Below are 24,151 nucleotides of genomic sequence, written 5' to 3'. Positions count from 1 at the left end.
TATTTCGGAAGGTACAGATCAGCGCTCTGTTTACCGAAGATCAAATGATGCATTCAAAGAAAAGAACACCCTCCCTTCCTTTTATAATGCTGTGGGTTCGCTTTGCTGCCTCTGGTACTGGGGGCCTTAAACGTGTACAAGGCATCATGAAATCAGCAAATTATCAGGTGTTGGAATCCAATATTAACCCAGTGTTCAAAAACTTTTTCTGCTACTGTATTTGTTCTAACCCAGCACTAACACTCCTTAACGTAACCCATCTGATGAATCGGTGGTTGATGGGCTAGGGCTAGGCTACCAAAACTTTATTTGTGGTCTCCAATAGAGCAACACGGACATCTTACAATCATTGAGACATTTCTGCTCAAACTTTTGGTGATTTCATTATTTATTGGTTTTACGCACCAACCAAGACTATATTAAGCTTAAGGTAGATGGTACCTGCTTTTTTTCACTGCTGTTGGCTGCCATAAATGTGTAACCTATATTTGGTGTAACTACAGGATCTTCAGCTAGCTAGCTATCTCTGCTTCACTAGACTGCTAGACTGACTGGACGATTATTTGTCACTACCTTGAATGGAATGTTTGACAGGATGAACATAACAAAAGTTGAATAATTGTATTAATACTCTCTGGAGTATTCAGAGGCCATCCTTATCTTCTCCTCTTTAAGCTTTTCCTTCTCCCTTTTCTCCTCTTTCTTGTCTCTTCTCTTGTCTTGGTATTCATACCAGCACCCTTCCCATTTCTGTCTTCTTAGTTCAGCCTTGAACAGATTCTGCCTCTGCTCTCTCTTGCGCTCGGCCCGTGTGCTGACAAGACAATAGGCCACGGATCCAAGACCACCTCCTAAGGTGCCTGGAGGGGAGAAGGGAGAGTTGGTAGACTGTCAATAGTGGACAGAGATGCGAACCCAGGTCGCTGGCGTGATATGCAAACAGCCTACGTATCGTGCCAATAGGGAAAAATAAACTTATAGAAACTGTAAAGTAGAAGAGATAAGAGATAACTAGTGAGAAAATACTGACGGTAGCCTAATGTTCAGTTAGATAAAATATTGGTTGTCTGGCATAGCTTCCTACCTATGCTGCATAAATGACCGCCTTCCTCCTTCTCCCTCTTAAAGGTCCTCTCGATTTGTCGTCGGTATCTCTCCTACTGACACTTTTATCTTTCTTGTTCTTTTCTTCAATGATGCTTCCACCGTCATCTTCCTCCGTGGTCGCTTTGGTCCTCATCTCCTCTTTTGTCTGTCTCTCCATTTTCTTTACTCTCCTCTCTTTCATTCTCTGCCGGTCTTTCTTCTTTCTCTCTGTCCATCTGTTTCTGGCTCTATTTCTTTCCACCTTTCTTTCTTCTCTTGCTCACATGCTGTATGTTTTTTTACCTTTGTTCGTCTTGCCTTAATGTACGGCTCTTCCCATTTTTTGCACCGGCTGTGCTCTGTCTTTCAATCTGTTTCTCGGTCTTGTCTCGCTTTCTCCATCGCTCCTTTGTCTTCATCAATTCGCCGTTTAGCTACCTTCCTCCGTTGATCCTTCTCCTTTCCATTGCCTTTTCATTCTTCCTCTGTCTTCTCAGCCGATCACTGTCCATTTGTCTTTCCTTCTTCGGTTTCTCTCTCAGTTGTTCCTCATCTCCGTCTTTATCTCTGACTGGTTTGGTATTGGCAATCTATGTTTTTCTTTCTTAACCCTCTCCATCTGTTTCTCCTCTCTCTGGAATCTCCTTCCTTGATAGAATTGATTCTCTTATCAAAGACAAGAGACACATACAGTGTTTCTGCCAGTGAACTGACTGACTGTATCATGTATAATATATCTATGGACCGTATTCTGTTTGAACCAAAACCAATATAAAAAGTCCACCCATAGAATTAGAATGATCATTCACATGTTATGATTCCACCCACAGCAGTTAAAAGGCATCCATTTGATCAATAATTTCAATAATCAATAATAATCATGAAACGAGGCAGTTTCGTGAACTTTATTAGATTTGTACTGTTTCCCTCTGGCAATCCAAACACTTTTAAATAAACCAATTAAAATGATGCCTACTCAAGACTTAATATTGCTCTGGGCCTACGAGATGTGACAGTCATTTCAACGTAGAGCATTCCAATAAATGCAAAACCTATCAACCCACACAGAACTGTACCACATTTATCTTTGTTGACGTGGCATGTGACATCTGTGCCGTCTCCTTGTCTCTCACAGGTAGAAAATCCAGATCATTACAATTGCCAGACAAAGTATGCACATTGCTAGGTTTTTGAATGCGAGCATAAAATACATTGAAAGGTTATTAAACATAACATTTGAACTGTTGACCATAACTCAGAGAATGCAAATATCTACAAAAACGAAACAGGCAGCACACAATTGTATTGTACGCACATGGTCCTCCCTAGCTCAGTTGGTAGAGCATGGTGCTTGCAACACCATAGGGAGTCCTGGGACCACCCATATAAAAATAAATGATGCACGCAAGACTGTAAGTCACTTTGGATAAAAGCTTCGGCGAAAAGGCATATATTATTGATATAATACACATTGTAATAGTACATGTACAGTATAAGTAGACTTTCACCCTGCACACACAGCGTTATACATCAATATGTTATTGAAAGAAGGCAGACAAGCCTCGTTCTGCAGCACGGGCAGCAGGCGTATTGTTCTGGTCCTCATCTCTTCACAGCCCTCTTTTCCCTTTTTTTATATTTTTTATATTTCTTCTCTTTTCTAAACATATCTTTTTCAGCTCCTCTTTTACCCTGTCTGCCCTCCCACCCCCACCCCTCTCTATATTCTCTCTCCTTGCACCCCTCTTCCCCCCTCCTTCTCTGCTGATCTACTTGTTGAGGTATTTGGCCACTGATTGGTAGGCCAGTAGGATCTCGGAGTCCTTGGGACAGGTATATCGGAACTCGTCCTGCTGGTTGGCCTTGGTGAGGTAGCGGGTCAGACCAGTCAGAGCCACAGGGATCTCAAAGTCACGGTACTTCCTACACACCACCTGTGGGGGGCAAGAGGGAGGACACACACTAAACCACACTGAGCAACGTTTCATCTGTTTACTATTAGCACAGTGGTACCAGTGGTACTTGTTGTCATACAGACCAATAAAAGGCCATGCAATGTATATATTCCCATTGTTTGAACCATTGTTTGATCTTCAAGACTACCCATACTGTCCGTATTTAATCACTACAGTGCCATGTTACCAAAACGACACCCCTGAGTACACTTATAAATACCGTGAATAAACATTTTCATTTCCTGATCGAGATTGAGATGGTTACAACAGAGAGGAACAGAAGAAATGAAAAGACAATAGATGACATAGGCGATGTGGTCTATGAGTTCCTGGAATGCTTGATCTGATAACCTTGACTATGTTGAGCTTGGGAAGCAGGTTGCAGTCAGCTAGACTGAGGGAGTTCCCATCCAGATAGTGCCGTGAGTACTGGCGGGCGTCTGGGTTCTGGTCCAGCTCATGTGGGAGTGGCGTCAGCAGGTACTGATCCAACTTCATCAGGCTCCTCAGAAACTTCTTCTCCAGCACTGAAAAGGAGAAAAGCCTCATCAGAAGCTGGAACAAGGCTCATTTTATGACAGGACATACTGTTTCAATGAGGGGCTCTTACTATCATTGAGGCCAGGGTTAGGGTTCTTGATGTATGCAGAGAACTTGTGGAAGATGTCATCTCCAGCACCGTTGGACTCCTTGTAGCGACAGCAGAGCTTGGGGTACCTGGAAAAGCATTGCCATTAGCTCTCAGCGTTCTGGATCAGTGAAACCAGTGGAGGATGCATTTGACCGCAAAGACGTTAATTCACCTGGAATAAACATTTATCTGTCTCATTTGCTGTGTGTGTGTGTGTGTGTGTGTGTGTGTGTGTGTGTGTGTGTGTGTGTGTGTGTGTGTGTGTGTGTGTGTGTGTGTGTGTGTGTGTGTGTGTGTGTGTGTGTGTGTGTGTGTGTGTGTGTGTGTGCGTGCGTGCGTGCGTGCGTGCGTGCGTGTGTGTGTTGCCGTGCATTTATGCCTGTTTATGTTCATCACACACTCACTGTGGAGGAGCCAGGGCCTCCTCTAGAAACTCCTCGATCTTGTTGGTATCAGTGCGCACCTCCTCCCCGAAGATGAGGAACGGGGGCTGAGAACCCGGGGCCAGGTCCTTCAGCACCTCTGGAGCCCTGACAACCAGAGGACCAGATGAAACACATGAGGGAGAAAGTCACTCAACTGACCACTTCGTCTATTACACACAATCCTCTAGTCGTTCTGTCATCATTAGCAGTTCATAAGTAGTGGCAAATGACTTTTGAGGATGCATGGGCATGTTTGGACAAGCACTTGGATTCAGGCGTGGCTTGGATGTAGGGAACGGTTGCTTTAGGTGTGTTGTGGAGATTGTATGTGTGTGAGGGTGAATAGCCATATACGTACCTCTTCATGTCCACTGTGGTGAGGGTGAAGTTGGCCCCCTTCAGCCAGAGGATCATAAAGAGTCGCTGACAGAAGGGACAGTTCCCCACGCTCTCCCCATCATCACTGGCCTGACGGGTGGAGGGGTATTCGAGAAGGACTTTTTCATATTGTAAGTACAGTGTCACAAAGACGATTGATTGCTGTACTTGGTACATTATACCCACTTACGTAATTCCGCTGCAGTAAGGACAATCATGTAAAGTGGCACCGTTTTATTTATGCAGCACTTTTTACAACACTTTGCGAATTAAGATAATTGAAGTGAAGGCATTTTCAGCAGCAGGGGATAAAGACAAGCAGAAAGCCCCCAAACTGGACAATCCTCTTTTTCAGTTTCTGTTCACCTGACCTGGCTTCAAAAAGAAAACACACCTATACGCTGTAACTGTACAGGATTTATGTAAACAACAAGCTTTTATGAAGAGGTTACATTGCTTCAGGGTCACTCCATATTATTTGAATCACTTTCTGACTGCACCCTTTTGATTTGAACAAAACCTTCCATACATACAGTACCAGACAAAAGTTTGGACACACCTACTCATTCAAGGGTTTTTCTTGTTCTTTACTATTTTCTACATTGTAGAATAACAGTGAAGACATCGAAACTATTAAATAACACACATGGAATCATGTAGTAACCAAAAAAGTGTTAAACAAATCAAAATATATTTCATATTTTAGATTCTTCAAAGTAGCCACCCTTTGCCTTGATGACAGCTTTGCACACTCTTGGCATTCTCTCAACCAGCTTCATGAGGAATGCTTTTCCAACAGTCTTGGAGGAGTTCCCACATATTCCATCTCAATTGCGTTGAGGTCGGGGGATTGTGGAGGCTAGGTCATCTGATGCAGCACTCCATCACTCTCCATGGTCAAATAGCCCTTACACAGCCTGGAGGTGTGTTTTGGGTCATTGTCCTGTTGAAAAACAAATGCTAATCCCACTAAGCACAAACCAGATATGATGGCGTATCACTGCAGAGTGCTATGGTAGCCATGCTGGTTAAGTGTGCCTTGAATTCTAAATAAATCACTGACCGTGTCACCAGCAACGCACCCACACACCATCACACCTCCTTCTCCATGCTTCACAGTGGGAGCCACACATGCAGAGATCATCCGTTCACCTACTCAATGTCTCACAAAGATACGGCGGTTGGAACAAAAAAGCTCCAATTTGGACTCATCAGACCAAAGGACAGATTTCCACCGGTCTAATGTCCATTGCTTGTGTTTCTTGGCCCAATCAAGTCTCTTCTTTTTATTGGTGTCCTTTAGTAATGGTTCTTTGCAGCAATTTGACCATGAAGGCCTGATTCACAGTCTCCTCTGAACAGTTGATGTTGAGATGTGTCTGTTATTTGAACACAGTGAAGCATTTTTTTGGGCTGCAATCTGAGGTGCAGTTAACTCTAATGAACTTCTCCACTGCAGCAGAGGTAACTCTGGGTCTTCCTTTCCTGTGGCGGTCCTCATGAGAGCCAGTTAACTCTGATGAACTTCTCCACTGCAGCAGAGGTAACTCTGGGTCTTCCTTTCCTGTGGCAGCTCTCATGAGAGCCAGTTTCATCATAGTGCTTGATGGGTCGATTGCAATTGAAGAACTTTTTGAAGAAGTTCTTGAAATGTTCCGCATTGACTGACCTTCATGTCTTAAAGTAATGATGAACTGTTGTTTCCCTTTGCTTATTTGAACGGTTCTTGCCATAATATGGACTTGGTCTTTCACCAAATAGGGCTATCTTCTGCATACCACCCCTACCTTATCACAACACAACTGATTGGCTCAAACGCATTAATACGGAAAGAAATTCCACAAAATAACTTAGGCTTACCTGTTAATTGAAATGCATTCCAGGTGACTACCTCATGATGCTGGTTGAGAGAATGCCAAGAGTGTGCAAAGCTGTCATCAAGGAAAAGGGTGGCAGCTTTGAAGAATCTCAAATATAAAATACATTTGGATTTGATTGACACTTTTTTGGCTACTACTTTATTCCGTATGTGTTATTTCATAGTTTTGATGTCGTCACTGTTGTTCTACAATGTAGAAAATAGTACAAATAAAGAACAACCCTTGAATGAAAAGGTGTGTCCAAACTTTTGACTGGTACTGTAAATGAACATGAAAAAAATCTAAGTTTAAGCGTTTTTAGATAATTGATGTTAAAGTTTCAAAAAGTATAATTTATTTGTACAAATATATTATAAAATAGTTTGACAACGCTGTTTTTGAGCTTCCCAATGATATCAAACTAAACCGTTTATATTTTTCTCATGACAGGGTGGGGCATGCTAAATGGGTCAACGTTCATCTATATCCTGAAAGTATAAGTGGGGGGAACTAAAATGTACCCCTGTTGTTATATAACAGGACCAAAGTTCAAAATACAGTAATACAGTCTCCATTGGAGGCAGGTTAGAATTCTAACTCTTACCTTGATGAAAAGTTCAATCTTGGGGACCTCCGCCATCTCTCTCAGTTCCTTCGAGCTTAGCAACTAGTTAATGTTGGTTCTCAGAGAAGCGAGAGCTGTCAGTGTCATCCCAATCCACACACACATACATACACACACGGCTAAATCACCGTAGGTCACCGAAGGTCAGAGGATCCAAATGGTTGTCTTAGTGTTGAAGGCCAGATTTGCTGTTATGATAAAAGATGGTCAGCAACAACACTGGTTTGTTAGGGCCAATCCTCTATTCCTCCCTCTCTCCCTCTCTTTAGTACCTCTCTGTCGCCTCTCTGTTTCTGTCTCTCACCACACCCGCCACCTGTCTCTGAAGAAAACACCCCCACCAGACCTACCAGTCAGACCAGTAAAGTGAGATCACCCCACCTATTCTCACTCTCCCACAGGCCTCCAAACAATGTAATGTCAGTGTGGCTCTCTTCCTCTCCCACCCCCTCTCCCCCACCTTCCTGCGTACCTTACCCAGCTATACATTTTGCAGTGTTTTTGGTGAACACATTAAGCCCACTTTCTCTCTTTGAGCGGCATTTATGACCGGATGAAGTACTCATCATTCATCTGAAAACTCTCAAAGATGACAAAGAGAGTTGAGTTAAGGGGAGAGAGACAGAGGGAGAGAGAGAGAGAGAGAGAGAGAGAGAGAGAGAGAGAGAGAGAAAGAGAGCGAGAGAAACAGAGAGAGAGAGAGAGAGAGAGAGAGAGAGAGAGAGAGAGAGAGAGAGAGAGATTACACAGACCCACAAAGAATTTGAAAACACAGTGGCAGAATACCTGACCACTGTGACTGACCCAAAATTAAGAAAATCTTTGACTATGTACAGATTCAGTGAGCATAGCCTGGCTTTCAAGAGAAGACAGGCAATGTGCACACTGCCCACAAAATGAGGGGGAAACTGAGCTGCACTTCCTAACTGCTGAATGCATGACCATATTAGAGACACATATTTCCCTCAGATTACACAGACCCACAAAGAATTCAAAAACAAATCCAACTTTGATAAACTCCCACATCTATTAGAAGAATGGTGCCAGAGGGGATGACTGTCGTTTAACGTGCTCTTAAACCAACTGTGCTATTTTGTTCGTTTTTTCATGTTGTTTGTAACTTATTTTTTTACTTAGTTTGTACATATAGTTGCGGCTACCGTCTCTTATGAATGAAAATAACGCCTGGACATCAGAACAGCGATTACTCACCTCGAACTAGACAAAGATTTTTACTTTAACGAGTTTGACGTGAAGGATATACTGCTTTCTCTGGAACAGGCCCAAATCCCTGTCCTTTGCGTGAAGAAAAGATGGAGAAAAAGGGGGCGGAGTTCGGGATGCCTTCTGAGAATTCGTAGGCGAGTGAGTAAGCCTCTCAGTCCTATTAGCCGATGTGCAATCATTGGATAACAAAATGGATGAGCTCAGATCAAGGATATCCTACCAACGGGACATTAAACTAAATGTAATATCTTATGTTTCAGCGAGTCGTGGCTGAACAACGACGGTCCTCTGGCAAGACTGTGTCTGTTTGTAAATAACAGCTGGTGCACGAAATCTAATATTAAGGAAGTCTCAAGGTTTTGCTCGCCTGAGGTAGAGTATCTCATGATAAGCTGTAGACCACACTATTTACCAAGAGAGTTTTAATCTATATTTTTCGTAGCTGTCTATTTACTACCACAAACCCTATGCTGGCACTAAGACGGCACTCAATGAGCTGTATATAGCCATAAGCAAACAGGAAAATGCTTATCCAGAGGCGGCACTCCTAGTGGCCGTGGACTTTAATGCATAGAAACTTAAATCCTTTTTATCTAATTTCTACCAGCATGTTTAATGTGCAACCAGAGGGGAAAAAACTCTACACCACCTTTACTACACACACAGAGACAGGTACAAAGCACTCCCTCACCCTCCATTTGGCAAATCTGACCAAAACTCTATCCTCCTGATTCCTGCTTACAAGCAAAAACTAAGGCAGGTAATTTCAGTGACTCGCTCAATAAGGAAGTGGTCAGAGGACGCAGATGCTAAGCTACAGGACTGTTTTGCTAGCACACACAGGAATATGTTCCGGGATTCTTCCGATGGCATTGAAGAGTACACCAAATCAGTCAATGGCTTCATCAATAAGTGCATCGATGACCGTTGTCCCCACAGTGACCGTACGTACATACCCCAACCAGAAGCCATGGATTACAGGCAAATTCCGCACTGAGCTAAAGGGTAGAAAATACCACTATGCCCTCCGACGCACCATCAAACATGCAAAGCGTCAATACAGGACTAAGATTGAATCGTACTACAGCGGCTCCGACGCTTGTCGGATGTGGCAGGGCTTGAAAACTATTACAGACTACAAAAGGAAACACAGCCGCGAGCTGCCTAGTGACACGAGCCTACCAGACGAGCTAAATAACTTCTATGCTCGCTTCGAGGCAAGCAACACTGAAGCATGCATGAGAGCATCAGTTGTTCCAGATGACTGTGTGATCAAGCTCTCCATAGCCGATGTGAGTAAGACCTTTAAACACACATTCACAAGGCCGCAGGGCCAGACGTATTACCAGGAAGTGTACTCCGAGCATGCGCTGACCAACTGATATTTTCAGCCTGTCCTGACCGAGTCTGTAATACCAACATGTTTCAAGCAGAGCACCATAGTCCCAGTGCCCAAGAACACTAAGGTAACATGCCTAAATGACTATTGCACCGTAGCACTCACGTCTGTAGCCAGTGCTTTGAAAGGCTGGTCATGGCTCAAATCAACACCATTATCCCAGAAACCATAGACCCACATCAATTTGCATACCGCCCCAACAGATCCACAGACGTTGCAATTTCTATTGCACTCCGCACTGCCCTTTCCCACCTGGACAATAGGAACACCTACGTGAGAATGCTATTCATTGACTACAGCTCAGCGTTCAACACCATAGTGCCCTCAAAGCTCATCACTAAGCTAAGGACTCTGGGATTAAAAACCTCCCTCTGCAACTGGATCCTGGACTTCCTGACGGGCCGCCCCCAGGTGGTAAAGGTAGGTAACAACACATCTGCCACGCTGATCATCAACACAGGTGCCACTCGGGGGTGTGTGCTCAGTCCCCTCCTGTACTCCCTGTTCACCCATGACTGCATGGCCAAGCACAACTCCAACACCATCATTAAGTTTGCAGACGACACAACAGTGGTAGCCCTGATCACGGATAACAATGAGACAGCCTATAAGGAGGAGGTCAGAGACCTGGCAGTGTGGTGGCAGGATAACAACCTCTCCCTTGTGATCAAGGCAAAAGAGATGATTGTGGACTTCAGAAAAAGGAGGACCAAGCATGCCCCCATTCTCATCGACGGGGCTGTAGTGGAGCAGGCTGAGAGCTTCAAGTTCCTTGGTGTCCACATCACCAACAAACTATCATGGTCCAAACACACCACGACAATCATGAAGAGGGCATGACAATGCCTATTCCCCCTCAGGAATCTGAAAAAATTTGGCATGGGTCATTAGATCCTCAAAAAGTTCTACAGCTGCACCATCAAGATCATCCTGACTGGTTGCATCACCGCCTGGTATGGCGTCTGCACGGCCTCTGACCGCAAGTCACTACAGAGTGGCCAAGCTTCCTGCCATCCAGGACCTCTATACCAGGCGGTGTCAGAGGAAGACCCAAACATTTGCCAAGGACTCCAGCCATACATAGACTGTTCTCTCTGCTACTGCACGGCAGTGGTGAAAGGACTTAAGTAAACCCCTGTGCAGTCTTAACATTCTGTATACGCCCCTTGTCCTAAGGGTAAAAAAATGACCCGCCTTCACTACACCCCTAAAATAAAGCAGCTTAAGTAAAAAATACTTTACAGTACTACTTAAGTTGTTTTTTGGGGTATCTGTACTTTATTTAGATTTTTTGACAACTATTACTTTTATTTGGCTACATTTTTTAAGTAAATAATGTTATTTTTACTCCAAACATTTTCCCTGACACCCAAAAGTACTTGTTACATTTTGAATGTTTAGAAGAAGGAAAAAAATTGTCAAATTCACACACTTATCAAGAGAACATCCCTGGTCATCCCTACTTTCTCTGGTCTGGTGGACTCACTAAACACAAATGCTCCGTTTGTAAATTATGTCTGAGTATTGAAGGGTGCACCTGGCTATCCGTAAATAAAATGTAAAATTGTGCCGTCTGGTTTGCTTAGTACAAGGAATTTTAAACGATTCATATTTTTTATTTTACTTTTGATGCTTAAGTATATTTTAGCAATTACATTTACTTTTGATACTTAAGTATATTTAAAACCAAATACATTTAGACTTTTACTCACGTAGTATTTTACTGGGTGACTTCCACTTTTACTTGAGTCCTTTTATATTAAGGTATCTACTTTTACTCAAGTATGACAATTGGGTATTTTTTCCATCACTGTTGCACGGTAAGTGGTACCGGAGCGCCAAGTCTAGTTAAAAAAATCTTCTTAACAGCTTCTACCCCCAAGCCATAAGACCCTTAAACAGTTAATCAAATGGCTACCCGGACTATTTGCATTGTCCCCAGCCAAACCCCCATTTTTATGCTGCTGCTACTCTCTGTTTATTATCTATGCATAGTCACTTTACCTTTACCTACATGTACATATGACATCAATTACCTCGACTATCCGGTGCCCCCGCACATTGACTCTGAACCCTCTGTACCGGAACCCTCTGTATATAGCCTCGCTACTTTTTTCCTCTTTAATTATTTGTTATATATATTTTTTTTCTTTCTTTCTTAAAATCTTAAAACTGCATTGTTAGTTAAGGGCTTGTAAGTAAACATTTCACTGTAAGCTGTTGTATTTGGCACATGTGACAAATACATTTTGATTTGATTTGATTTTAAATACCACAGTGCGCCATCACATCAGCAACATTTGTGACCTGTTGCCACAAGAAAAGGCCAACCAGTGAGGAGCAAACACAATTATAAATACAACCCACATTTATGTTTATTTTTTCCCCTTTTTTACTTTAACTATTAGCACCTCTTTAAAACCCTGTATATAGACATAATATGACATTTGAAATGTCTTTATTCTTTTGTAACTTGTGTGAGTATAATATTTACTGTTCACTTTTTATTGTTTATTGTTCACTTTTGTTTATACATTTCACTTGCTTTGGCAATGTAAACAAATGTTTCCCATGCCAATAAAGCCCCTTGAATTGAGAGAGAGAGAGAGAGAGAGAGAGAGAGAGAGAGAGAGAGAGAGAGTTGAGTGAATGGGTGTGGTGGGTTTAACACTGATATACACTGATATAACACTGATAGACTTCACACTGTGGAATCTGGTGTGCGTACTCATAACTGCATTACTTTCATCAGAAAGGAAGTTGATCAGCTTACAAGAAATTGGAGGAAAACAATGTAAATGAATAGAGCTAGATGACTATAAGTGTCTGTGTAGTTCATGATGGACATGAACCACAGGTGTAAAAGAATGTCATGTGAATCTAAAAACCCGCTATGTGTCTTTTGGTTGTAAATAATCAAATATCTGTGTGAAAAGAGCCTTGTTTTCTCTCTTCTCTTCTGTCTGCCAAGAAACAGTGTGTTGAAAGCCACTTGTGGATTGACTTCATAGACACACCTCGTTCTACAACAAAAATGAACATCTGGGTAGAGGAATTGAATAGTTTAGAAATCTTGAGCGACCAAGTCACTTATTGAAGCTGTGATGTTGGTTTAAAACAGAGGAGGCTGGTGGGAGGAGCTATAGGAGGAAGGGCTCATTGTAATGACTGGAATGGAATAAATGGAGTGGTGTCAAACACGTCAAACAAATTGAAAGCACATGTTTGACTCAGTTCCATTTATTCCATTACAGCCATTACAATGAGCCTGTCCTCCTATAGCTCCTCCCACCAGCCTCCTCTGGTTCAACCAGTGATTCCTGAACAAGGTTCCATTAAGTATAGAGAGAGGACAGGACAGTGCATAAAAACAAGTTCAAGAGTAGTTAACCAACCCGGAGTCAAAGCGTGTATGCTAATGGAAACAGCTGTTATCAAGTTAAATATAAACATATCCTCTGGCTAGAGAGGGGGTATCTGGGGAGAGATGGCTTGGCACCTGCTCATATGTATCTGGAAAGTCATGGCTTAAGGTGGATGGACTGTGTGAAGGACCATACTTCCCCCACAACAGCCATCAGTGACAGGCAGTGACTGAGCAGTAACCAGACCAGAGAGCCAGACAACAACCAGAGGGTGGGGACTACTGGACCACTACACCGGACCACTACACAGGACCACTGGGTGCCACTGCAACAATGATTGTGGGCCCATTATTTTGAGAGTACATGTAATCGACAGTCTTTTCAGTTGCAACTGTCTTCACAAGTGCATGCCTGGGCCCCTCTTGGTTTCCTGATTTCTCAGAAGAGTTTAGAGAAGTGGAACATATAAAGTGGTTTTTAGTTCTGTTACAATACACTATTGTATTGGGGAATCAGGTTGAGATAGATGGTTAGTTTCCTCTCTCTGACATTTCCGCGTACTGAACAATACATAACAATTCAACGTCTAGTCCACAATTGTTCAATATAACGTCATTGAAACTTTGATTCGACCCGTGCGTGCCCAGTGGGTAGCTTGATCTCTTTTCTTCTGATAATTTGCTGAACCTATTTTATCATACAACATAACATGACTCTAAAAAGGCTGGCTGTAAACTTTTACATGTGAAACTTGAGATATCCAAAAAGGCTACTGTGTCTGAAAACGTTCTCCCTTACTTATAAGTTATGTTTTAAACGGGCAAATCCCGGTACTTCGCTGAGGTTAATCATTATACACAACGAAATACAGACTCTGCCAACCTATTTGTCTTCATTATCACTATGGCCACAGCAGAGTCTGGTAAACATACCATTCGACTGAGAGAAAAAGCAGGGCAGGACAGAAAATGAGAAGAGAGAGAGCGAGAGAGTGTGAGAGAGAGCGAGAGAGCGAAGCGAGAGAGACAGAGAGAGAGAGACAGAGAGAGAGAGAATGAGAAAGAGCACATAGTGCTGCAGTGCCCACAGACCACACATCCTGATACAGTTGTCCTTCAATCATAACCCAGAGCAGCACAGCCTTTTCACCTCTGCTTTTGGTGGACACTCTCTGAGCAGGGTCCCCATCAAGGCCTCAGCAAGAACAGACAAGACTGGGACTCCACATCCACTGACCCACAGCCCACCTTCCCAGGTTAGTGGATAGAGATGGACAGAAGGACAGTGCTGTCAATGGCATGTTTGAGAAGGAGTTTTTGGTGTTTTATTCTTTCTTTCACTCTGTATTGCATATTGTACAATGAAATATGAATCTTAGTTGTGAAGTTGTCTCTCTTTTACTGCCACTATTCCAGTTTCTCTTATGTGTGGGGCTTGTGGTTGAAACTACACAAACGGCTTGTCAGAGGATGCATTGTACCTCGAATGTTTCACCTACTGTGCAACGATCTGCAAACTCACTTAACTTAATAAAAATATAAGGTTTTGAGTTACAGTTTTGATTTAGCTTTTGTATACTTCATTTCATACAGATCTTTCAAATATAGATGTTTTTCCCTCAAAGTCAGTGGATAGGGCTGGCAAATTGTGTATGGTTCCGTATGGCGGTATTTACACACTAACAGTCAGGCACTTGTACAGATAGGGCTCTACCTGTGCAGAGCATATGCCCCTTTGCCTTTCCAGTCTCCAATGTGTCCTTTAGGGTGGTGGTATAATTTCCACCAAAATGATTTTGTCATTGTTGTTCAGAACCCACCCGTCGTCAAATTCGCCACCTCACCCAGTCCATTAGTTGCGCGAGTTAATCTGCCCTGTATGGAGATCACCCGCGCCCGGTTGCGCCTCTCAGCGCGCGCCCGGTACCCAAACCTGCATGCAGGTCCGGTGCCAGAACAAATCAGTTGGATGGGCATTTGATTTCTTCTTATAGGCGGGACGTTTTTTTTTCACGGGACCTGTTTTAATAAAGTTTGGGGACGTTTACAATTTATCCTACGACTTATACCTATCTGCGTGCTAGTTGTGATCATTTTTTCGTGGAACAGTTTCATTTCAATAATAACGTTTTCATTTATAAAAAGTATTGTCATCATACAAATATGAAAAAAACAAAACATATAAAAGTTACAATTCAGCTAATGCTAGAGCACCAGCCTTGCCATATGGACACATTGATAGCCTACACCATGATCCATTGGCAGCTAACGAAATTAGCGCATGGAACTCAGAGATAGCCTATAGACCAATGCAGCAGTAGGTCTATAACTTCCATTGTCAACTAAGTAAAATATCCTGATGAAAATTCAGGTTATTTCACTATTGCTAGTGAAGTGCAACATTGCATGAACTCGGCAGGTTGTCGTGCTCAGGCGCGTGCGCACTCAATGTTATTAATACAGAGAATGCGCACATTCTCATTGCTCATATGCAGCACTCCAAACAAAAGACATGGGAAAAAATTTATAAAACTCTTAAATTATGGTTATGAAAAAAAAAAACGTGTTTCTTACGAATGTAGCAGGTTGTGAACTCTGCGAACATGGGTTGCACTCAGAGAATGAGAACAGTAAATGACTGTAATACATGCATAAACAGAAATGAATGTAACCAAATGAGGGTGATTAATGGTACATTTACTATGCCTACTGGTTACACACACACCAGTAAAAAAAAGTTTCAGAAGACCTACTCATACAAGGGTTTAATTTTTTGTAAACTATTTTCTTCATTACAGAATAATAGTTAAGACAACAACAAAAAAACGATGGAATAACACATAGGAATGCTTTTCCAACAGTCCACATATGCTGAGAACTTGTTGGTTGCTTTTCCTTCACTATGCAGTCCGACTCATCCGAAACCATCTCAATTGGGTTGAGGTTGGTGGATTGTGGAGGCCAGGTCATCTGATGCAGCATTCCATCACTCTCCTTCTTGGTCAAAGAGCCCTTACACAGTCTGGAGGTGTTTTCGATCACTGTCCTGTTGAAAAACAAATGATAATGGGACTAAGCCAAAACCAGATGGGGTGGCGTATCGCTGCAGAATGCTATGGTAGCCATGCTGGTTATGGGTGCCTTGAATTCTAAATAAATCACAGACAGTGTTGCCAGCAAAGTACCCCCAAACCATAACACCTCCACCTCCACGCTTTACGGTGGAACATACACATGCGGAGATCATCCGTTCACAAAGATATGGCGGTTGGGACCAAAAATGTCAAATTTGGACTCCAGACCAAAGGACACATTTCCACCAGTCTAATGTCCGTTGCTCATGTTTCTTGGCCCAGTAATTCGACCATGAAGGCCTGATTCCCAGTCTTGATGTTGAGATGTGTCTGTTACTTGAACTCTCTAGAGCATTTATTTGGGCTGCAATTTTTGAGGCTGGTAACTGTAATGAACTTATCCTCTGCAGCAGAGGTAACTCTGGGTCTTCCATTCCTGTGGTGGTCCTCATGAGAGCCAGTTTCATCATAGCGTTTGATGGTTTTTGTGACTGCACTTGAAGAAACTTTTTAAAGTTCTTGAAATGTTCCATATTGACTGAACTTCATTTCTTAAAGTAATGAAGGATTGTAATTTCTCTTTGCTAATTTGAGCTGTTCTTGCCATAATATGGACTTGGTCTTTTACCACAAATTCCACAAATTAACTTTTAACAAGGAACACCTGTTAATTGAAATGCATACCAGGTGACTACCTCATGAAGCTGGTTGAGAGAATGACAAGAGTGTGCAAAGATATTATCAAGGCAAAGGGTGGCTGCTTTGAAGAATCTATTTCTTTAACACTTTTTTGGTTACTACATGTTTCCACATGTGTTATTTCATAGTTTTGATGTTTTCACTATCATTCTACAATGTAGAAAATAGTACAAATAAAGAAAAACCCTGACATGAGTAGGTGTTCTAAAATGCTTGACCGGTCATGTATGTAACAGAGATGCAATTTTTTGTTAAACAATCAAAGGGCAAACAATTCACACAATGGGATGTACAAGAATTGCTGGGAGACAGCGAAGTACGGAGAGCTGAGTGCATGTATTCTGGAGAGAGATGCCCATATCTTCGCCACACACCCCTCCCCTTCTTCTAGCCTCAACATTTTAAATTATACTCAAGACACATTATCTTCACAGATTTTAGATGCTTTTCACTGACAGCCTCAGCTCATTAATCGACTAGGCCTATTACGCTGCCCGAATTGCTGGCTTCCCAAATAGGTATAAGAAGATAATAATCCGCTAAATCAAGCTCTCTGGTACAGTATTTTGAATTGTTTTTATTTAGACAGGAGTAATTCGTTTATTTTGGCAAAACATCAATTTACTTTAGGGTAAGCCAACATCTGAACAGTGCACTCGCCCAACTTTCCTTTCTAATTCGCAAGTGGCTGAAACCAGAGATCTGTATATAATGACCTGATGCACATGTCTCCTCCTCTCCAATGCCAGTCATTGTCACAAAGACAGGAATGAAGACAACAAGCCTAGGTCTGCATATTACGCCCATAGAAACATATTGGACTTATTCAGGACAGATTTTGTCCTAAATAATAAGTAGCTAGCTACTTAGTTTAAACATCAACAGCAAAGCACTTGATTTAGCCTACATAATCATCATCAAAATATTTGGTCTGGTTGCCTGACGCTCAGCAGAGAGAGGCAGAAAGACACAGAGAGGTAAATCACAGTCGGTAGAAGAAATCAAGCCAGCTAACTAGCAGATTTACATCAATCATCAATATCAATGACGAGCCGATAGCCTGCCCTCTTTCCCCATTTGTTTTTTCACTTTGAGTAACTGCACCTGAAAGACCTGTGCATGGCCCTGCTAAGCCCTAACCTAATCATAACCATAACACTAAATGCATGGCCCTGCTAAACCCTAACCTAATCATAACCATAACACTAAATGCATGGTCATTGTTAGAGTCAATACTGTAAATTAACAGATGTTGTATATTTCAGCGACTGTGTCATGTACTAAACGCGAGTAATGATGATTATAATCCATTGTCAATAGCAGGTCTAGTCATACTCATCATCCATTGAGTCAGACACAAGAAGGCACAAACAAAACAGTTGAGAAGGGGTGTAACCTACATTAGCTAAGTGGGTCCTAATGTTTATCAAACGCATCTGTTGAATTACATCCCCGTCCTTGATCTGTGGTCTCGCCAACTCCATTGCTCTCATAAAAACAAATATTGAGCTCAATGTACTATGATAGCAGTGTAATCACTTCCTGTCTCCCTCTGGCCCTGAACACACCCAGTGTCTTTATCACAGGAAGGCAGTGTGACAAAAGTGACATTGGGACAACCACACACTTGGGAGGGATAAACAACCACAATACAGGAAGCAAAATGTAACACGCAACACAAGCAAAAGAAACTCAATCTCCAACTGATCACTCCCATCTTTGACAAAGACTACTCCCAACATGAAAATTGAGACGGTAGAGATGGTGACAAATTAGAAAAAAGTGCATCAAGCTGCTACATGGAGATACATAGCTAGAGTCACTCCGCCTTTAACAACTTCCAAATCAACCACCACAAATCAACTAATAATACCATGGGATGGATGGCAGGAGGTGACAATACAATGAGAACAAAATGGTTTCTTTTGCCAGCAGATAAAGGACCAAGCAAAGATGTTCTACTGACAGTATGACTAGAGTGATAAGGTCAGTAAGTGGGTGACTGTGTACAGATGAACTAAATCCCATGTTCTCTGTTCATTTCCCAACAGTGAAAGAACCCTGATGACCAACAAGGGTTCAGTTCTACCATGGGGATCCCCCTCATTCTGCTTCAGGCTTTTCTTCTTCGTCACCTGCCTGGTCCCTCTCCTGTACTTTCTGAGTATGTATGGGTGGGATCTATACTCTGACAGACTCCACATTGTCACCGGGAACCTCACCATCCTACTGTGGCATTGGCCCTTCGGCCCGTCCTACAGCCTGGAGGGAGACGTGTGCTGGGACAGGTACCGTATCCCTGGCTGCCGCCTGGTGGACCAGCGCTCCCTCTACCCCAGCGCTGACCTGGTGGTCTTCCACCACAGAGAGCTGATGACGGGCCAGGAGCGGCTGCCCTTCCACCTCCCCCGGGCGAGGCACCAGACGTGGGTCTGGCTTTCCCTGGAGTCCCCTGACAACAATGGAGACATGAAGCCCTACAATAACGTGTTCAATTGGACCATGTCCTACCGCCGTGATGCCGATTTCACCATACCATATGGAAAGCTGGTGGCGAAGGACCAAGATACGGGTAATTATAGCAGCACACGGGGCTACATTCCTAAAAATAAGTCCTCTCTGGCCTGCTGGGTGGTTAGTCACTACAACCCCCAGCAAAAGAGGAGCTTGGTGTACAATAGCCTAAGGAAAAGCATCAAAGTGGAGGTGTATGGGCAATTGGAAGGGAGAGTACTGGCCCCCAGCAACTTGCTGCCCACCATCTCACGCTGCTACTTCTACCTGGCCTTTGAGAACTCCATCTCCAAGGATTACATCACAGAGAAGCTCTGGCGGAACGCTTACCAGGCAGGGGCGGTGCCTGTGGTTCTGGGTCCACCTCCAGATGACTACATGGCCGTGGCCCCCCCCAACTCCTTCATCCACATTGAGGACTTTCCATCCACTACGGAGCTGGGGAACTATCTCAGCCAGCTAATACTGGATAAGGAGAGATATGCTGGGTACTTTGCATGGCGGCGCAACCATCAAGTTAAATTGTACACAGACTGGAGGGAAAGGCTTTGTAGCATCTGCTCCCAGTATCACATCCTGCCTGCTCAGAAGGTGTACCGCAACCTGGAGGCCTGGGTCAGGTGGGGACACAAAGTCCACTGACAGAGCCTCAAAGGCTTTCTGCATACCCAAATGAGCTCCGACTCAAGTGCACTACTTTTGAACAGGGCCCATAAGTACATCACCTTGTAAAAATGCACAGCTTCAGAAGTGTTAGTCATCTAGAACCAGTGCGTTTCACATGCATGGACATGTTTCAATGAGTCAGTAAACTACACATTGAGTAACAGGACTTTCCTGTGTTGTAGTTCCACCCTCTGCCAATAACTAGTGTTCCTATTTTCCTTCCCCACTCCCAGCAAAATAACTTGAGAACTGGCTCTATGAACATTTTAATTGATATCACAGTAAGATGTGTAAAAACAGCAGAATTGAAGTAATATGTTACAGTACCAACGCATACTCAGTGCAGAAGGTACAGGAAATATACCAATCCAAACATTTAACGACACTTATTTATAATGTGTGGATATGACATTGACAAGACTTATTGCAAGGCGTTCACTATAAAGCATTAGAACACCCACAAGGTAAAATCCTTAACTGTGAGAACAAAACGTAAAATTGTCAACTTGGAATAAATTGCAACTACACAGGAGGTTGGAATGGAAAATGTACAGGTAACATCTTCAGGTTTCCCCAGAGAATTAGCCAGTTTCAATAAATTATCAAATATGCTTTCAATTATAAACATGGGATTGTGTAAAAACATGTCACAAGAGAGCAGAGTCACAAGAGGAAATTACTTTAAATACACATGAAGGCACGAGATTGTGACATGGCCATTTTAGAAAGGCCCGATCAAAGCAACTATTATAGGATTGAGGAAGTCGGTGAAACAGTTTAGGTCACTGACGATCACGTTAACAAGAAAAACTGGTTGAGGGGCAGTACTCAATGCCCCACTCGACAGACATCCTGCCGTTTGTCCCCTTGGTGCAACATGAACTACGGTTCCAGTTTTAAAATAAATCACTTCAGTTAGTGTGCAACAGATGAAAAATACATTCATTGGTAACAAAACATACCAGAATTCTCAGCAACACAAGTAAACTGTATTTGTGTCATACTTCCACTATGAAAGTACTCCTGAGCAAGACAAATACTTATAGAAACTCTAGATAAGAAAACTGTCACCTGAAAATAGCTAGCCGCTGGAGGATAAGACGGAACAAAGATATTCAAGATAAAGAAACAAAATATATTTTTTTAAATGGTCAGACTCAACAAAACCAAAACTTTGTGCAAAGCCATCTCATACCGGATTCAGAGCCGATGGTTAAACCCCCCCCCCCCCCCATCCCTTTAGTCGTGATGCTGGCTGGGGCGTCGACAGTCGTGCAGATGACTCGCAGCTGAACTGGGTGGGAGGCAAGGCACAACCGATGAAAAGTCAACATGAAGCAGAGAGACAAAAGGCAGTGTCAAGATTCCCTGGCCTTAAAGACACCGGGAAGTTCCAGCTTTGAGCCATTTATTTACTGACCAACAAGCCGCCACTCACTTGACTTTCTCTCTGTGGTCCAGAGGGACTAGGGTGTGGTAGAACTGCATATGAGGACAACCGCCTGGGTTGGTGGGGGCTGGAGGACTAAAGAGGTAGCCATGTTGGGTGGCCAGGCCACATGGCCCGGGCTGGTTTGGAGAACTGGAACCTGTTTAGCTTGTCAGGTGACCCACCAGTCCAGGGTGCAGGGCCTGCTTAAAGACATCTGGCCTCTGGAGGGGGGGCATGTAGAAGGTGGGGCCCCCGGGGTGGCCAGAGAAAGAGTACCCCTGCCCGGGGAGGGGGGAGTGAGCCATGTGCGGGGGAGGGGGGCTCTGCTCATAGTACTGTCCTTCACACTCCTCATCGAAGGGGAGGGCCAGGCGCTTGCCTTTCTGTCTGCGGTTACAGAACCACACACGTACCACCTGCCAAAAACAACATAAGTCACAAGCTTACCAAAAAGCATTTCCACCCCTCTTATATTAGAAATACAGAACCTGACAGGGTCAGAAGTTAACAGCACTAAGATTCAAACCATGGCAACACAAGCAAGAAGGCATTTGCCATAAATGCATTTAGGCACCATGTCATGTAAGAGGAACTTAAAAGCCATATAGGGTTGAGGAGGTAAAGACAGTAAGTGATGGCCAGCTGTATGGGACTCACATCTCTCTCCAGACACAGGTCATCAGCAATGTGTGTGATCTCCTGGGTGTTCGGTTTGGGACACTTGACAAAGTAGGACTCCAGAGCAGTGCGCACCGACCCCTCCAGACTGGTCCTCCGCTTCCTCTTCCTGGTGTCCACAAATACACGCTCAATCTTGTACATCTGGGGACAAACATGAACTTATATTTAGACCGGGACATTGCAGTGTGCTTTGGTCCATTCCAGAGGTGGTAATACTATGGTGCCCCTCAACCTCCCCTTGTCTGCGCTATTTAACGGTGAACAGTGTCTAAGAAATATTACCTTGGTTGCTCATGGAAATGTATGCATTTTCTATCCTCAAGATGGCATCCTACACTCCACAAACCTGGCCCCTCTCTTGAGCAGATGGGTTTCTAAACTACAACCAACATATACTCACATCCTGGGGGTTGTCCGAGGTCTCAGCCTCATTCAGCCATCTCCGGAGCAGGGGCTTCAGCTTGCACATGTTCTTGAAGCTAAGCTGGAGCGCTTCAAAGCGGCAAATTGTAGTCTGGCTGAACATCTTGCCTAAACAGAGAACAAGTTGTCATCAGTAGTTGAAGTCACTGCAACTACAGTAGATGCAGTGAAGGAAATTAATATTGCCTCAACACATGAGGAAACTGTAGTCTACATCAATTTAATGAGACACTCACCACCTCAATGGAACAGAAGGGAAAGGTTATGTATGGATAGTATTCAACACAGCAGGAAAACTCACCATAAAGGTTGCCTAGGGCCAGGCCTACATCTGCTTGTGTGAAACCCAGAGTTATACGCTTGTGTTTCAGCTCCTTGGCAAACTGCTCCAGCTCCTCAGTTGAAAGGTTCTCCTGTTAGAGGGAAATTTACTAACGACATTAGGAAAACATTTCACAACAACGCTCTCTTTGAATAAAAGGATAACTTGTAGGATACACGCATAATAGTACAACGACTATAAGATAACACAGTACATGGAGGACCGTTTGACTCGCCTCTTCCTCCGAGTCACTGCACCCGCCGCTGGAGGAACCACTGCTCCGGGTAGAGGTTTGCGCCTGGGGCGCTTGGGCAGTTTGGCTTGCGTTCCCGTTGAAAAACGTGACCCCGGGTAACCCATTACTGGGGGGTGAGGGCGAGAGAGATGGGGACGATGAAGACGATGTTGAGGGTATGGAGTTGAGGTTTTGAGTAGTGGTATTCGCAGCCGTGATGTGGGGAAAGCCGGGCCAAAACGATGAGTTCCATGGAGTCGAGTAGTAAACCCCGTGAGCTACAGCAGACGAAGGTGGAGTTGGATAATGTTGAATCTTCTGCCCATACTCGTCATTGACATCCTTCTCAAGCTTTATTTCGGACATCTTGACTTGTTCCCTGGTGTCGGTGTTATGTGGGCTCGGGTTTGTGGGGTGGGTAGCCGCTGCGACCCCTGCTACTTGCCCGGTGTACTCCGGAGCGGCGATGGGACACCAGTGTTTGGGTTGGCAAAAGTCACCGGCTTGTAAGTCGGAGGCCCTATAGTCACCAGTGCCCGGTGGGAATGGCAAAAAGGTTTGATTGGTTGTTGGAGGCATCCCATTATATGCGGCCTTGTTGAAGAGAAGACTGTGTTGTAGAACGCCGTGTGGGATCTGGAGCGACGCGCCTCCAAACCCCTCTTGACTCAAGGCCTGGGCGTACATGGCCCGGCTGAAGTCATCAGGCCGGCTGTTGCACTCCGAAGTAGGGCTCTGGGGTCGCTCCGACATTCTCCTTGGTTTGATCGCCTTCGTAAAAGATCAGGTGATATTCAATGACGCTTGCCGTTTCGAATAAACCTTTTCAGAAATGCAAGCAGTTTGTTGCCTACTAAGAGATACCCATCAACTGTAGTCCATTGAATTTAGAGTTCACCACCACCTTGCTTCGCCTTCAAACTCAAACACCCGTCTCACAACAAACACTCCAGCTCCACAGGTTTCATCTGGCGCTGGAGGTTGCGATGTTAATTGCCTCGCCTCCCATTGGCCGCGAGAGACAATCACGCACAGCTGACGGTAATTTTGTGAATGAACTTGATTATTTTATTTTTTTCATTCACGGTGTTAAAACAGTGGGCGTGCTTTCCCATTCGAAACTTTGGAGAATCTTTTTTTTTTTTTTTACGACTAA

The 24,151-nt window shown here is 43.7% G+C and overlaps 3 protein-coding genes across 4 annotated transcripts; 1 reads left to right on the top strand and 2 right to left on the bottom strand.

Annotated features, from left to right (window-relative positions):
• Positions 1 to 1,977: 1,977 nt before the first annotated feature.
• On the bottom strand, positions 1,978 to 7,260 carry LOC139388599 (chloride intracellular channel protein 4-like). 2 transcript variants are annotated; one of them, XM_071135356.1, is made up of 6 exons: positions 6,939 to 7,260; positions 4,456 to 4,565; positions 4,077 to 4,202; positions 3,652 to 3,758; positions 3,393 to 3,568; positions 1,978 to 3,020 (listed from the first exon to the last, which is right to left on the bottom strand). In XM_071135356.1, the coding sequence occupies exons 1-6, from the start codon at positions 6,972 to 6,974 to the stop codon at positions 2,856 to 2,858; spliced, it is 720 nt and encodes a 239-aa protein (XP_070991457.1). In that variant the 5' UTR covers positions 6,975 to 7,260; the 3' UTR covers positions 1,978 to 2,855. The 2 variants fall into 2 exon arrangements, with proteins under 2 accessions (XP_070991457.1, XP_070991456.1); XM_071135355.1 differs by lacking the exon at positions 6,939 to 7,260 and having other exon boundaries at positions 2,796 to 3,020; positions 4,456 to 4,786.
• A 6,727-nt stretch (positions 7,261 to 13,987) lies between these two features.
• Positions 13,988 to 21,447, top strand: LOC139388411 (alpha-(1,3)-fucosyltransferase 7-like). The gene is made up of 2 exons (XM_071135055.1): positions 13,988 to 14,205; positions 18,774 to 21,447. The coding sequence occupies exon 2, from the start codon at positions 18,787 to 18,789 to the stop codon at positions 19,876 to 19,878; it is 1,092 nt and encodes a 363-aa protein (XP_070991156.1). The 5' UTR covers positions 13,988 to 14,205; positions 18,774 to 18,786; the 3' UTR covers positions 19,879 to 21,447.
• A 48-nt stretch (positions 21,448 to 21,495) lies between these two features.
• Positions 21,496 to 23,748, bottom strand: LOC139388412 (POU domain, class 5, transcription factor 1-like). The gene is made up of 5 exons (XM_071135057.1): positions 22,996 to 23,748; positions 22,740 to 22,851; positions 22,416 to 22,546; positions 21,992 to 22,156; positions 21,496 to 21,750 (listed from the first exon to the last, which is right to left on the bottom strand). The coding sequence occupies exons 1-5, from the start codon at positions 23,746 to 23,748 to the stop codon at positions 21,496 to 21,498; spliced, it is 1,416 nt and encodes a 471-aa protein (XP_070991158.1).
• Between the last annotated feature and the right edge of the window lie 403 nt (positions 23,749 to 24,151).

This window comes from Oncorhynchus clarkii, chromosome 29 (assembly GCF_045791955.1).
Source record: "Oncorhynchus clarkii lewisi isolate Uvic-CL-2024 chromosome 29, UVic_Ocla_1.0, whole genome shotgun sequence".
NCBI classification, from domain to species: Eukaryota; Metazoa; Chordata; class Actinopteri; order Salmoniformes; family Salmonidae; genus Oncorhynchus; species Oncorhynchus clarkii.
This window is presented reverse-complemented; position numbering and strand designations above follow the sequence as displayed.